Genomic DNA, 16242 nt, shown 5'->3' with positions numbered 1-16242 from the left:
CCTGTAACAGTTCCCCCGGAAGCACTGTTTCATTAAATGAAATGTTCCTGTTTTGCCAAACTCTTCTGGTCTGTTCGAGCAAGAGGCTCATCCTGCATATACCTAGCCCTCCTTTGTGTTACTGTCTGGGAGCAATACACAAAGACCAACTTTCCAGCTACACTTAGTCATGTGACACAGGATACAGGTTGCAGGCACCAAATGGTCAGGACAAGAAAATGCCATATTTCTAAAAGTAGCATGTTCAGAACTGTGACTTAAAATCCAACTTTACCATCAAAGAGGGTTTTAGATTTCAATTCTTTAGGGACCAATCTTTACTTTTTCACCTGCTCTCAATAGAAAGTTATCACTTATTAAACGTAATAACGTAACCCAATGTTAGTCTATTGAAGAGACAGGCCTTGCAGTAGTGAAAAAAGTAATTTCAGAGTTTTTCGCTACCAGGACATGTAAAAATGAAAAGTGCATGTCCAATTTTTTAAATACACTGCACTCTGCCCTATGGTCTGTCACGGCCTATCCTAGTGGTGATTTATTTGTATAAAAAAGAAAGGTTTAAGCCTGGCAAAAGGTTTATTTTGCCAGGTTGGAATGGCAGTTTAAAACTACATACACAGGCTGCAATGGCAGGCCTGAGAAATGTTTGACAGGGCTACTTAAATGGGAGGCACAATGAGTCATGCAGGTCCACTAGAAGCATTTAATTTACAGACCCTGTGTATATGTAGTACCACTTCACTAGGGACTTACAAGTAAAGTAAATGTGCCAATTGAGTGGAAGCCAATTTAACCATGTTTAAGGAGAGTGCTTTAGCACTGGTTAGCAGTGGCAAAGTGTGCAGAGTCCTAAGACCAAAAAAACCAGGAGGTATAAGGTAAAATGTTTGGGGGAAGACCATCCTAAGACTGACAGATCTAACATGCATGCACAGTACACCATCATTGAGTATACGTTTCATGGACTTAAAGGGCCCGGCTGCAGAGGGTCTAGTTCCGGCCGATTGGTATGCCACCACTGTTTGCAAGCTTGACTGACTCAAGTGGCCCTGCAGTGGAGGGGCTAGTGCAGCCTTGTTGGTACATCACCACAGGGTTCCAGCTTCATTTACTAAAAGTGCCCACATGTGGAGACACCAGTGCACCACCACTAGTTGCAAGCTTCATGGCTGCACATATCCCAGAGGAATGGTTCAATGTACCGCAAACCTACTGCCAACCTGGCATACCAACACTAGGACAAGCTTTACAGACCGAAATAGACTGACGGCGCCCAGCCCTGTAACTGAACCCCACATTGTACTGTAAAAAACCATGAAATATGCCTACAGAGCAGTTGATGTAGGTTTGAAAACAGATTCTGCATACAAAGTCCCTGGTACAGTTAAGTTACAGAGGCTAGCCATAAACATGTGTGATGCATTCAACCCCTGCTGTGTATGTCTATAAGCCATGTCCTGCAATAGTTAGGTTGCCTTCAAAGGTTTTCTGCATTGCAGAAATTCCTTACTAGTCTCAGCCAAAATATGTGGACAGCAATGGCTAGAATTTAACTTAGGTTAAATATGCTTAAAAACCTCAGAAATTCACTAATAAAAACAAAAGATTGAAGTGCAGTTATGGTAAGGCTTGCTCACAACACCATAGCATATGTTTCAGAAACCTCAGACATTCACTGAACAAACCAGAGTTAAGGTGCAGTCATGGCTGCAAAACATAACCTAAAAAACACTGAAATTCTGACATTATGGTTCAGTAAACTAACTTTCACCAAGTCATGTACTGCTTATGACCTCACATATTATACCACTCTTAACATGTTAAATGACATCATAAATGGCATAATTAAAGACATCTCAAATTACCTAATAGAGGACATCACCAAAGTCGCAATGAGAGGAAGGCCAGATTTTGTCGACTATGCTTTGCTGCATAATAACCAGACCTGCCTTTTGTGACGAATATGCCTGAATGACATTCTGACAACAGTGATAATATATTCAGAAATGTACTGAATGTCCTAACAGTGCCCATTTTAAGTTCATTAATGGGAGATTGTAAGAAACTGGAGTATTAGTTGGGGATGAGAAGTTGTTGAGGGAGGTCAATTAATAATCATAATCTTTATTAGGGTGAACCACAAAAGTTATTAAATAAACCTGTGCTTACCCTTTGGTAGCTTGGCACAAAGCTGTCAGGCTTATCTCAGAGGCAATGTGTAAAATATTTATGCAGTACTCAAATAGTAATAAAGTAAAAACACAACACAAGAAAAATCCCATACCAATTTAGAAAAATACAATTGATTTTAATAAATAAAATGACACCAAAATGAACAAAAACAATCTGTAGTGCTGAGGTAATAATTGTTTTACTTTTAAATTAAAACAGTGTCAAAAAGCACAAAGCACCATCCGTGATTGTCTGATTGCACTGGCTGGGTCAAAGTCAAAAAGCAGAGGAGTGTGGGTCGAATACAAGGATCAGGTTCATCCCTGTGAAAAGTTTACCTTCTGACTTAAAAAAATTTTATAGAGAAAAAGTGATCATCGACACGTAGTCGGTGGGGCAAACTGCAAGCTTGATCCGAAGCAATGCTCAGCAACAGAAGGTAGCTGATGAGCAGGGCAATGGTACGGTCGTCAACAAAGGCAGGAAAACTCTGAGTGAGCAAAGTCAAAAGGCCTTGATGTCGGTCGGATGTGGATCATTAGTCTTGATGAAGGCCTCTATGTTCAAACTTACATAGAGACAGCTGCTAGTGGTCAGAAGAGCCTCTGGAAACTTGTGTTGTCCCTATAGCTTAAATAGGAGTTCAGCCAACTGACCCTTGTAGTCACTTCTGGGGTCCTGGGTTCAAGGCAAGCAGGTCCAATCTTCCATCAGGTTTCAAACAGTAGGAAAGTCATTCTTCTGATCTTCACAGGTCCAATAGTGTTCTTAGGCCCGCTTTATGTGCCAAAATGTTTAATGCCGAATCTAACATGTTTAGAGAGGGGAATACAAGGACTTTACCACTGGTTAGCAGGAGTAAAGTACACAGTGTCCTATGGCCAGAAGAAACAGATTCAGCAAAAGAAAACAATAATCATGCAAAAAATGGTAATTTCTAACACAAATACTTGCCCTAGTGGTGGAAGTCTCCAAAAACTACAAGAAAGTTACTAAAAGTAACCTTATGCTTATAAAATTAGTTGTCCGAGTTTAAGTGGGAGGAAATCGTCATACGGAAATGGGGAATTGAATCCATAGGGAGATCTATACCTAGGTGCAGGTGTAGATCCCTGCGTGAGGCGATCTCACCATGATAACTTACCTTTGCAAATAGGGTCAGTAATATCGAAAGGTGTGTAACATGCAAAAAGGATCATTTCTATTGCAAACAACAAGGACAGATGCAGTTATATTATGACTACATATGCTCTTCTTCCAGAAATATGCTGGTAGTATCACCTTAAAAGTAGGACAGTCCTTGAGGGACATAATGGCTCCAGGTAAAGGGATGGCAGTCCTGCAGAAAAGTGCTTTGACAGCCCACAATAGGCGTGGCGAAGAAATGCTCTTCCATTACAAGTATTGTAGCCCTGCTAAGGAGTGCTGATACTGTCCTTTACAAGTATTGCAGCACTGCTGAGTTGGGCTGGTATTGCCCCATACAAGTATCACACCCCGCTGAGATATGAAGTATCGCAGTCCCTCTGAAGAAGTACTGTAGTCATGCTGAGAAGTGCTGACACTGTCATATACAAGAATTGTATGCCTTCCAAGAAGTGCCTATACTGTCTGATTAACCATCCACGTCAGGGGTACCTTAGCGACCACTTTATAGAGTTCAAACCCTTTTCGGCTTTTGAGGCCTATATGGACCGGATTGATGCTCTCTCCACTAAATCCCTTTTTGTAAGGTATAGGTTGAGGACTCTTCCCCTCACTTCATTTACCTCTAAATGGAAACATGGCCAGTGGGGGAAGTAGCCTCTGCCCAGCATGCAATGGGTGTGAGGAAACCAACTACCATCTGCTGTTTTTTTCCCTCTTTATTTGAAGCAGCTCAAATACTGAATCATCCCCCTTCTATGTTTGTTAGGAGTGCGCCAGTATAGGGTTGCCCTGAAAGTTTGTAGAGTCGACACATCGACCATCATCGTGTTTTCGATCGCCAAGTTTGTGGAGAGTTACTGGCAGATCCGGCGCAAAGCCATTCTACACTAATCTCTAGGGCTGAGATACACTTTTTGTTGCATAACTATAGCGAATTGAATCATTCCTCTCACATGCACAGTGTTTTAGTTGTACTGTATGTGTACATTTAAAAAAAATGTGAATATCTATTTATGGCTTTTAAATTATTATTTTATACTACCGTTTTAAGACTTATGGTATTTGTTTTGCTGTCACCTAAGTGAGTCCACATTCTTTTTCCTAAAACGTTGCGTTTGTTTTTAACTGTGCTTTTTAAATTGGCCTCTATACTGTATTTTTCTTTCTCATCTGTTATGACCGAAATAAAGTTTAAACTGACTGCTTATACTGTCCATTTGAGGAAACGATGTCTGTCAACATGACCTATTAGCCTCGCCGCCCGTTGCACCTGCAACAAAAACACGTACCCAAGATGGACATTTTTTCCCATCTAAAGTGCCAATCCTAAAATAGTGGCTCAAAATGGTTGTGTGAAAGTGGTCTAACCACTGCCAAAATTTTCCCAGCTTGCCCATATTAATTTTTAGAGAACTACATGCCACTGCTTCCTTTGGTTTAGCTTGTTAAAACCCCACACAACGAGCCCACGGGTCCAAAACGAATGACTGAGAGGAAAGTGGACTAAGAAAACCAAGCGCAATGCAGGGGATATCCCTTTTCAGGACAGATCCCCTCACACACCATAGGTGTCATGCTTCATCATAGGGATGCCTCCTCGGGTCAAGACCTAGTCTTAACCCGGGCTACAACCCCCTTTCTACGAGGGAGGAGCTCAGGGATGTTTTTAGTGTGGGCAACTGGGTTGTACTAAAACCCTATGTGAGCGTGGTGTATGAAGAAATCCTGAAAAATGTGCAGTGCTGAAATGGAAGTGATAGTGAATTTAAAAAGCAATAAGCTGGGTTATGGAGATGACCACCATTAGAGACAGCCACATATACAGGATCAACATGTTTCAGCCATCAGGCTGTCATCAGGATCAGTTAGTGAACAGCTACTTCAACTGGTGTAAAGTGCGCAACAAAATAGATGCGAAGGTGCCTCGGTATACTGTACTGAACCAGCATGATTGTGTCAAGTAGGCCTCACCAATGGAACCTAGGAAAAGAAGAAAAAAGAGAGAGAGTACGGGCTTGGTTTAAACAGCCGTGGAGCATACTATGCTCCACACAAATGTGACACTTTTATATTCAAACAAAGTGGCAGGAGAAGAGGCACTTTCCAATTTAAGGTAAAAATGTTACCATTTCTGTCCGCGGCTAATTTAGCCGTAGGTACACGTGCTGACCAACCTGGGAGAGAAAGGTGGTGGCGTCAAAGTTTAGACAACACACAAACAACACGAAAGAGGGAGAGAAAAGGGTGCGGGAATGGGGAAAACAGGACACTAGACAGGAATAGTAAATGGCAGTGTCTGGGTACCCTTCTGGATATGGATATTACTTATCTCAGGTATTACTGTGCTGGAATAGATTGAACACAGCAAAGATGGGGCCCAATCGTGCTTATATAATAGTCTGGAGGAAACCCAATAGAAAATATAATTAAAAAATAATTAAAAATGAGGGGAGTAGTACCACTTGTAAAGTCCATAATGCCAGATGTGTCTATACAGGCCACAATTCTAAAAGAAGAGGGCTCGGGGGCGGGTACTATATCAAGGAACCCTCTCTGAAGGAAATACATAAAGGTTGGTGGTGGAAGTGGGCGCGAAATGACGTGCACGCCTCTGATATTTGGACAAAGGCAACGAAAGCCGAAATTGACCCGAAGTCAATGTGCTGCGGAAGTACTAGTGTAAGCGGGAGCTCGGGGTCCGGGGCCCTCAAAAGAGGGTGTGCAAGAGAACTGGCCTGGGCTGGGAAGAGTAGGCGTGAAAAGTCACGCAAGCCCCAAGCTCCGTGCATTGTCGGGGGAAACCCGGTTAAAAACAGGGCCGTTCGGGTGCAGCGCCGTAGGCTGGTGCTCACGTAAAGACGGTGGGTGCAAAAAAGAAAGGAAACGGTAATCACATTTAGAGGAGAGCGTGGTCTCCCAAGGCGGGGGTCCAGACCGGCAGGTACTCAGAAAAGCCGGAGACACAGTGTTTAAATTTGTCTGGATGCCGGAAATGGCTGGGGAAGACTGGGATATGTAGTTTCGGCCCAGTGAACGCTGGGAAATGTGGTTTAACAGCGTATCACAATAGAATTAGGTGATAGCATTTGGCTGAGGACCAGTAATAACCGGGAAAAACTGGGAGAGGTAGTTTAGGCCCAGTGAATGCTGGGAAATGTGGTTTAACAGCGTATCACAATGGAAGGGTGCTAGCAATTATCTGAAGACCTGAAATGTCTGGGAACAACTGGGAGATGTGATTAAAGCCCAATGGGCGCTGGAAAAAATGGTTTAACCCCATGTCCTTATGGAATTGGATGGTGTCAATGGCAATAGAGGGGTGGCTTGTGAAGGGATCCTTATTGAAGTGTTGATACTCGCTGTCAGCTCAAAGTCAATATCCGTTATCAAAAAAAAGGGGGGGAAAGGAAGGGGGAGGGGGGGAGGATAATAACTGGGCACAGCGAAACAGTGTCGAAGGGGTATAAATTACAAAAGTGAAATGGAGACCTTCTATTGAGTGTAGCAATACAGCTCCGATAGAGGTGGGTGTGTCATGCTTATATGGATTGTCTACAATTGGGACCCAAAGGTCGGTCGGGCAGGAACATGCCCGGGCATGGAAAGAATGCGGGTGGGGTGCAGGGAGATCGAGTGCCCTGCTATAAAAACAGTGTGGCCCAAGATGGCATGTAGAAATGAACCAGTGGGCGATCAGGGACTAGAGCTGGCCCGGTGAAGGCTCGTGTTGGGCCCAAGGGATGTGGCCATTATCTAACCATGAAAAAAAGAGGACAATGCGCTGCCCAAAACAATGCTTGCCCCAACAAGAGCTCTTTTGAGGGCCCTGGACCCTGAGCCCCCGCTTAGTCTAGTGCTTCTGCAGCACATTGACTTGGGGTCAATTTCGGCTTTCGTTGCCTTTGTCCAAATATCAGAGGTGTGTGCGTCATTTCACGCCCACTTCCCCCACCAACCATTATGTATTGCCTTCAGAGAGGGTTCCTTGATATAGCACCCGCCCCTGAGCCCTCTTCTTTTAGAACTGTGGCCTGTATAGACACATCTGGCATTATAGACTTTACAAGTGGTACTATTCCCCTCATTTTTTATTATTTTTTTTTATAATATTTTCTATCGGCATTCCTCCAGACTATTATATAAGCACGATTGGGCCCCATCTTTGCAGTGTTCTCTCTAGTCCAGCACAATAATACCTGAGATATGTAATATCCATATCCAGACAGGTACCCAGACACTGCCATTTACTATTCCTGTCTAGGGTCCTGTTTTCCCCATTCCCGCACCCTTTTGTCTCCCTTCTTTCGTTTTGTTTATGTGTTGTCTAAACTTTGACGCCACCACATTCCTCTCCCAGGTTGGTCGGCGCGTGTACCTACGGCTAAATTACTCCCGGACAGAAGTGGTAACATTTTTACCTTAGATTCATAGGTGCCTCTTCTCCTGCCACTTTGTTTGAATATAAAAGTTTCACATTTGTGTGGAGCATAGTTTGCTCCACGGCTTTTTAGTTGTGGTATAAACCAAGCCCGTACTCTCTTTCTTTTTTCTTCTTTTCCTAGGTTCCATCGGTGAGGCCTACTGGACACAATTATTCTGGTTCAGTACAGTATACCGAGGCACCTTCACATTTATTTTGTTGTGCACTTTACACCAGTTGCAGTAGCTGTTCACTAACTGGTCCTGATGAAAGCCTGATGTTGATCCTGTATATGTGGCTGTCTCTAATGGTGGTCAGCTCCATAACCCAGCTTATTGCTTTTTAATCCTGTCGCTAGGTAGCTAAATAAAGTCCGCTGTCAGCTACCCACGCAGGCAGTTTTTAATTCACTATCACTTCCATTTGAGCACTGCACATTTTTCAGGATTTCTTCATACACCACGCCCACATAGGGTTTAAGTACAACCCAGTTGCCCACACTAAAACATCCCTGAGCTCCTCCCTCGTAGAGAGGGGGTTGTAGCCCGGGTTAAGACTAGGTCTTGACGTGAGGAGGCACCCCTATGATGAAGCATGACACCTATGGTGTGTGAGGGGAACCGTCCTGAAAAGGGATATCCCCCGCGTTGCGCTTGATTTCCTTAGTCCACTTTGCTCTTCGTCATTCGTTTTGGACCCGTGGGCTCATTGTGTGTGGTTGTTGACACATGGGGAGTGTGCCCACGCAGGTCCTTAAATCTCCTCTAGGCCCTCTTTGTGTGTGTACCATTAGCTTTTTAAAACCCAACCTAATCTGTCAGCCTTAATGGGGGATCCCAGCAGGTAAGCGCAGGGATTCACCTGATAAAACATCTGCCTTTGACAACACAGTGTCAAGTGAAATGAAACTGAGCTGCCCAGCTCATCCCAATCACCCTGCCAGCAGCCCCTCACCATAGCTGGTCCACTGCCAGAGCATGCCCATGGCTTCCTGGCACAGCTAGCTAGAGCACATGGGCTCTGCCGGCAGCTGCCCTCTTAGAAAGATTGTTTTTACTTCTCAAAAACAAAAACATCATAAATACAATAGCAGAATCTCTCCTCGACGCCTTACTTACGAGGGATAATGCCTTTGATGAAGGATGGGTAAAATCTCTGCAGCGTCACTGGAATGGGAAAGCAGTAAATCCCGAAATCTCTCTGCGAAAAGAAAAGGTCACAGCCAGTAAATCATGCAGCTAGAATCGTGTTCTGAGCAACTGCTTTAATTGTAATTGTTTTTGAAACCACCTCTTTATCTAGCTCATAAAAGAAGATTAATGTAGGTTTGGAAAAGACATTTGCCACATCAATTTTCTCTATCCTAATTTTACCTTTCAATAAATGCATTATAAATAAAACAGGTTTTCGTCCTGGGCAAAACAAAGAAGCACTAAAACTACAATACAGCATTACTAAACACATTGTTCATGCTTTCATTGAGGTTTCCTTCTTTGCTTATGATACATGGAGCTCTTGAGCAATGATGTCAGAATGTCTAGGATATCAAAAAGAACCTGGGGGACAAGGGGGGGGGGGTAATCTGTTTGCATAATTTAACAACATAACATATATAACACAACATGACATGTTGTGAGTCGGAAACAGACTAGTTATCAAGTCAGGAGAAAAATGCAGAGATTTACTCCAATCACAGTATAATTAACAAGGGGACACGATCAGGTAGCTTTGGACATCGGGTGATTACTTATTTTAAAGAACAAAGGTCCTTAGCTTAAAGATAGATAATGAAAACATTTCAACATAAACTTCAATAAGAACTATGGATAGTCTTCCAATGTCCAGCCGGACAGTGGAACAGTTATTTAGAGCAAATGCAAAAGGAATTAAACAAAGTGAAAGCAACAAAGAGGGTGAAACACGGGCACAATCCTGTACCGAGCTTACAAGAAGAAATATGAAAAATGAGAAGAAAACAAAGTAGCAGGCAAAAACTTTGGAGCAAGTGGTGGCTTACAATACAGCACAATCTTAAGTAAGCTCTAACCAGCAGTTACCACAATACAATTTACACAGTGGATAAATTGCGGTACTGTTTGAAAAGTCGACGTTTCGATCCCTAGCTCCTAATGCAATGGGATCATCCTAAGGGCCATAAAAATGGTCCCCACAACTTGTAATGATGCTGACATGCAACCTCAAATCTTAAATGGGGTACCTTATTATGTTTTCTTCTCCCCCCCCCTTTTTTCCTGTTTTAATCCCACAGGCGTCTAAATCAAATCAGGCAATTGTTTATTGTTTAGTCCTGAGGATGATCCCTTCTTGTAAGCTCGGTACAGGATTGTGCCCGTGGTTCACCCTCTTTGTTGCTTTCACTTTGTTTAATTCCTTTTGCATTTGCTCTAAATAAATGTTCCTCTGTCCAGCTGGACATTGGAAGACTATCCATAGTTCTTATTGAAGTCTATGTTGAAATGTTTTCATTATCTATCTTTAAGCTAAGGACCTTTGTTCTTTAAAATGAGATTTACTCCAATGGCATCACTCCTAAATTTCAAGTGAATTCCTTGTTTTCAGGGACTCGCAAAAATCCCTGGAGAACTCTTGGCAAACCAAGACAGAGTTTTCCATGAGTACTTGTATAACAATGAAACATGCAAATATTCCACAATGGGAACATTCCTTATATGGAAATCTAACACAAAGCTGCATTTGCAGAGAGGTTTTTTTTATTCACAATGGCGGAAATATGTCATCCCATGAAGGAAATACTTCCTCATTCATTCCCAATTCACTGTAGTACCAGAATATCCAGTGGTGAAAGCTTGTTTACGTGCGGGGGAATGGGGGAGTGACATGTTCCTCAAGAGGCACCATGGTTAACTACAGGTGTTGTACTTTCAAAACAGGAGGTGACATGAAGGGCAGCTTTGATCGCTGGAGGCTGGTGAAGTCTAACAGTGGGTGACATAGATGCCTCCTACACATTTCACTCAGGGAGGGAGTAAAGTGAGAAAGTTGTATAGGCTTCTCCAGCTGAGGAATTGTTGTAATGTGGCCAAATGCTCCATTTTAGACCACAATTTGTACCAAATTGGCTACAAAAACCATACTTTTTAAGGGCACACTCAAAAAATACTGGAGAGGTATTCCTTGCCTAGGATGTTGGGGTTTATCTTCCAGCAGAAAAATGTGAAAACCAAAGGCAAAATTGCACAATTTTCCAAAAATTACCAAATGCCATGTGCATTAGGGGGCATTTCAAACATTTGGGATAATCGATTTCAGATGCCCTATTCATTTTCTTAATGAACCTGCCCTCTCCTTCTACAGTACGTCTTTCTATTTTTCCATACTGCCCTCCAAGAAGAATGTCAGAGATCATTCTCTACGGTTGCCAGTCTACTTGGAAGGGCCCGGTCCGAAAAGAAGAAGTTACACAGACACCAAAACTCAGATGGTAGACAGCAATCACAGACAGATCTCACAGAAAGACTCAAAGAACAGAGCTAGCTCTACAGATCCTAGTGCCTCAAGCCTCAGCAGCCTGCAAGTCTTAAAAAACTCAATCAGTACAGATGATGAAATGCCTCTAGTCGTGAATCAAAAGTCATAGCAGGAAATACCTTGAAGCACCATGAAAAAACAACAATAAGTTCTGAAAATATGCACACTTAGCTAACAATGTTTTCATTTTGGAAAAATAAACATAAATATCCGAAAAAAGCATGCCATTTAGAAAAATAACACTATTTTCACCGGAAAACTAGTGGATTGTTTTTGTAAGTTTACTGTTTGTCATTAAAGTGAGGATCCAAAAACATGCATGAATGAGCCCAGGGAAAAATGATGATGGTCGGTGTAGATGCAAACAAAACACCCTCTAAGAAGAGGAACAAGCATTTGCTATGCAATCGGTTTTGCATTTGTGAAAGTTAGAGCTCTTGGCGTTGAAAATGACAATGTTTTTTACTTTTTTGTATGTATGCAGTGGCGTGATAATATCTGCATAGTGATATTGCCATTCGTATGACCTCGCAGCGCTGGAAAACGAGAACATTGAAATAGTTTATGATGGAGGGGAGACAAGAGTAATATGCTGGCTGGAAAAAAAAGGTGACAACATCCTGGAAATAGCAAACACTCATAAGGAATTCAAGATTAGGTAAAGAATGTGAAATGTAAGCAGAAACACCATAGTTACCTTTTATACTCATTATTCAGAAGTCATTGAGTGTTTTTGCCTGAAAAGTTAGGAACTACAGGGGTGGAAGGTTATATCCATACAAAACGTAAGCAGTATGGTTTAAAAAGGCCACATCCCTGAACACAGAGCCGCTGTACACGTTTTATGAACTAAAATAAGGAAAACCGCTGATAAGGATCACATCAAACATTTTCTACCATATGCATCAGCCAGGTATTGCAGTACCTCCAAGAGTGGTGTACTTACCTACCCAGGAAAGCAATGTTGTTTGAAGAAAGAGGAGAAAACGAAAGTAGCGCTTCACTGGCAAACTCTGTAAAGTGGTGCCAATGTGTGTGGTTGTGAATAAAACGAATCTGGCAATTGTGCAACCACTCTATCGCTTTATTTATGGTTTTTTGTTTCATTATTTTCAAATTTTTTTCTCTTTGTCCCGAGGCTGCTTTTTGGAATAGAAAAATGTCAGAAAAAGATGACATTTGCAGCCAAAGTGTTTTTCTTTTTTGGATCCAGTTCGCAGGGAAGCTAATAAAGGAAAGGAGAGGAAAGAGAGAGTAAATTTGTTGAAGTCATGGTTTTTAGCGAGTGAGACACAGACACACAGAGAGGGAATAAGAGGACGAGGGAGAAAGCGAGAGGTGGAAGGGGCAGTGCAGAGCAGAAGTGAACCCTGTTGTTCAAAGAAAGAAAAGAAAACAAAAGTAGCACTTCACTGGCAAACTTTGTAAAGTTCCGCTAATGTGTTTGGTTGTGAATAAAACCAATCTGGCCACTTTTCTTATTTTGAACCCTTTTGTTCCTTTGCGTTCCGAGGCTACACTTTGGAATACAAAAATGTCAGAAAAAGACATTTGCAATAAAAGTGTTTTTTTCTTTTTTGGATCCATTTCACAGGGGGAACAAATCAAGGCAAGGAGAAGAAAGAGAGGGTAAGAGCCGCTTGTTGAAGTCATAGTTTTCAGCGAGTGAGCCGAGACCTAATGCCGTCAAATGTCCTCGGTGGAAAATGTTAGCGCGACGAGCTGTCACTTAGGAACTGGAGAACTGTTGCTCACGTAAAGCACTCCAATACCTTAAAGTCGGGTTTGCGCTAAAACTGCAATTAAAATAACAGGAAAGCAGTGCCTCCGTTAATGTGTGTGGACACCGAAGTGCTCTGAAATGTGCTCACCTATGCAAAGTGAAATTAAACACAGCTTCATATTAGTGCACAGAGCAGTCGAGCCGTTTATAATACAAATGTCCTTGTTGGAAAATGTTAGCGCAGCGAGCTGCCACGTGGGAACAGGATAACTGGTACTTATGTAAAGCGCCCCAATACCTTCCGGTCGGGTTTGGGCTTCAACTGCATTTAAACATGCAGCATTGTGAGGGCTGTCACTAGGTTTCCCTTGGGACCTCTTTTGGCCACATATGGTACAGCACCCTGCAACATGGCTAGGCAAAGAATATGGAGCAGCGGTGAGAGCTACTGACTGGTGTGCTGGGGATCCGTGTTCGAGTCTGCTGTCGGCTCAACATCCTGAGATAATGGGCTGATTGTTTAATGTCTCCGAGCCCATGGCTAGGTGTGCTATATACATTTTAAAAAGTGTTTAATGTAAAATAACATAAAAATTCAATGCAGCGATCTCGGGGCAGGCAAGCAGTGTAGTATGGGAGTAGTTGGCAAAGGGATATTGAATGAGGGCACTGCATTGCAAATTATGCACAAAGTAACCAAAAAATGAAATAAAACAAGCAAAACAGCAGTGACCTTGGAGGGGAGTTGGAGGCCTGCAAGCAGTGTTGGGGGAGGTATTGGGAGATAAAGCGACAGCAAGAAAATGATGCGACCGAAGTTTCATCCCACAAGTAAACAGAACAGTTGACGCTCAAAGAGGCAGGCCAACTAAAAAAAGAGTTGTCTCTAAGTATAAGTGAAGCAAACACAAGGAGATGATTGACGGAGCGCTGAAACTTTTCAGACACTCACCCCCAGTCACAGATTTGGGTTGAATCCATCATCGTTCTTTAGCTCACTTTTCTACCCCAGTTCAGACAAAGCTATATGCAAATCATTCTTGACCCTCTGCCTCATGGCAACAGTCCAGCCCGAACTACCAAGCCATGTCTTCCCTGGACCGGAAACAGGCATCCTGGGACTTGTTTTGGGATAACAACCCTCATCAGCCTGGCTAACTTGAATCCAGTGGCAAAGTGAGCAAGGGACCCACGTCTGGGCATACCATGCCAACTTAGGGCGAACAAAGCAAACACAAGGAGATGATGGATGGAACGCTGAAACTTTTCAGAAACTCAGCCCCAGTCACAGATCTGGGTTGAATCCATCATCATTCTTTAGCTCACTTTGCCACTCCAGATCAGACAAAGCTATATGCAAATCAGTCTTGACCCTGTGCCTCATGGGAACAGTCCAGCTCGAATTGCCAAGCCATGTCTTCCCTAGACCGAAAACAAGCATCCTGGGACCAGTTTCGGGGTAACACCCTCATCAGCCAGGCTAGCTTGAATCCAGCGGTAAAATGAGCAAAGATAATGGTAAAGACACTATTTTAATGCAAATGTCTATTTATTACCAGGAAAAATTTCCAAAGTAGGGTAAAGTTGTTGAACAGTGGGAACTTTTAACATGATTATTGCCAGGTGAAGGGGACTGACACACTCCCTTACACACATTATTATGCCCACACAGAGACATGCACTGACACATGCACAGGGGTGTCTTGACAGTTAAACAAGGGAGAGGTAAGAAATGGAAAGGAAAACATACCCTTCCATCAAAAAGGGCATAAAGAGGACGCATGTCTGCCTATTACAACCAATTAACAAAAACATACTTAGTGCTGTGAAATGAAAGAAATAGCAGGTAGGGAGTCGTGGAAGTGTACATTGGACATGCCCCACATGTGTTGTCAATATATATAAATGCCTGTGTCATTCCACATCAGAGAAACTGCATTCTGGCTACCTGCAACAATTTTGCAACCATTTTCTCAGGGTTTTCACTCCTGAATTGAGTGTTCTTATGAATACATTATTTGTATGATTTGTGTCCTCTACTGGAATATCAAGGCCTAATTTTCAATGAAGTTATAAACCTGTGCAACACGTGATGTCCCAATTATGCAGGTTTTCATGACGAAATTGGTGGGGTTTTGAAAGATCTGCTAGTTCAAGAGTCCTTAACTTTTTGACTTTTGTGGTCTCCTAATGAATCATTACTGGAAGCTGAGGAACCCCGCCTAAACAATTTGTATGATTTGAACCTAAAACAATACACAAAATTACAGAAACAAGTATACATGAAACTACAAATGATCAAATATTTGATTTAGATCACATACAAAAGAGTATGCAATTTTTTATTTTTAATGGTAAGATTGGGGCCATTCAAAGTTTACTTTTAATTCTAAGAGATGACACGATAAGCTAGACTCTAGCATATTATTTTCTTTTTTTGCTCCTGATGCATGCTCTCTTTTTGTCGATGCATAACATTGCCTCTTTTGCGGCCACCAATCATCCATGCTAGATTCAGTTTGCTATGATTGCTCTGCTCCCATGAATCATGATAAGGATAACAACTTACGTTTTAGCCTCCAATTGCAAACGCCTTCACTTTTACAGAGTGTATTAAAATGTTAAATTTTCAGTTTTGCTTTTGTTTGTATATATACTTTATTAGTCTGCTAATTCTATTTCATTTTATAAGCAGCCGCAGGGGGGACCACAGACCACAGGTTAAGAACCACTGTGTTAGTTGTTTTCTTCAAAAGCGAAATGGAGGGGGTTATTGGCAAATTTAGGGTGCTGTCAAGAAAAATCTACCTAATCATGTGAGTCTAAGCCTGGGGTGCCATGAGAGCAGATATGTAATAACAACATTTCTAAAGTGCACAGCACACATAACTGCTTGTCTGTTGTGAATACCCAACTAAATGGTGCTTGCTATACACATGTCATAAAGATGACAGGCAGAAGCTAACTTAAAGGATTTACTTTATCAACCTCTGAAGGGTGAGACACTGAGCCTGTGCTGTAGGTGCCTAATTTCATGGAGATCTCAGAAGTAGGTTCTAAAATCCAAAGCAGTCCCATGCCCCCTCTTCACAATGGCAATGCGGCAGTGCCACGAAATGCAGGTTTGCTGCCCACATCATGAATATAGTTTACAAAAAGTGAAGGATGTAATGCTTAAATGAATCTCAGCCACTAGTAATTACTCGGACTGCATCCCCATTTGCACACCATGCCACCTCCATTTGGTCCCAGCTATATGCAAATCAGT

At 42.3% G+C, this 16242-nt stretch overlaps 1 protein-coding gene across 2 annotated transcripts in view; it reads right to left on the bottom strand.

Annotated features, from left to right (window-relative positions):
* The window catches only part of NOX4 (NADPH oxidase 4), a 699867-nt gene that overhangs the window by 123274 nt on the left and 560351 nt on the right, over window positions 1-16242 (bottom strand). For both annotated transcript variants that reach the window (XM_085623140.1, XM_085623139.1), the window contains exon 13: window positions 8860-8941. In XM_085623140.1, coding sequence (XP_085479266.1) covers window positions 8860-8941 — 82 coding nt within the window. The remainder of the gene's footprint in view (window positions 1-8859; window positions 8942-16242) is intronic.

The sequence above is a fragment of the Triturus cristatus genome, chromosome 8 (genome assembly GCF_964204655.1).
Source record: "Triturus cristatus chromosome 8, aTriCri1.1, whole genome shotgun sequence".
Lineage (NCBI taxonomy): Eukaryota > Metazoa > Chordata > Amphibia > Caudata > Salamandridae > Triturus > Triturus cristatus.
The sequence above is the reverse complement of the archived record's forward strand: the minus strand, read 5'-3'. Positions and strand labels throughout refer to the sequence as shown.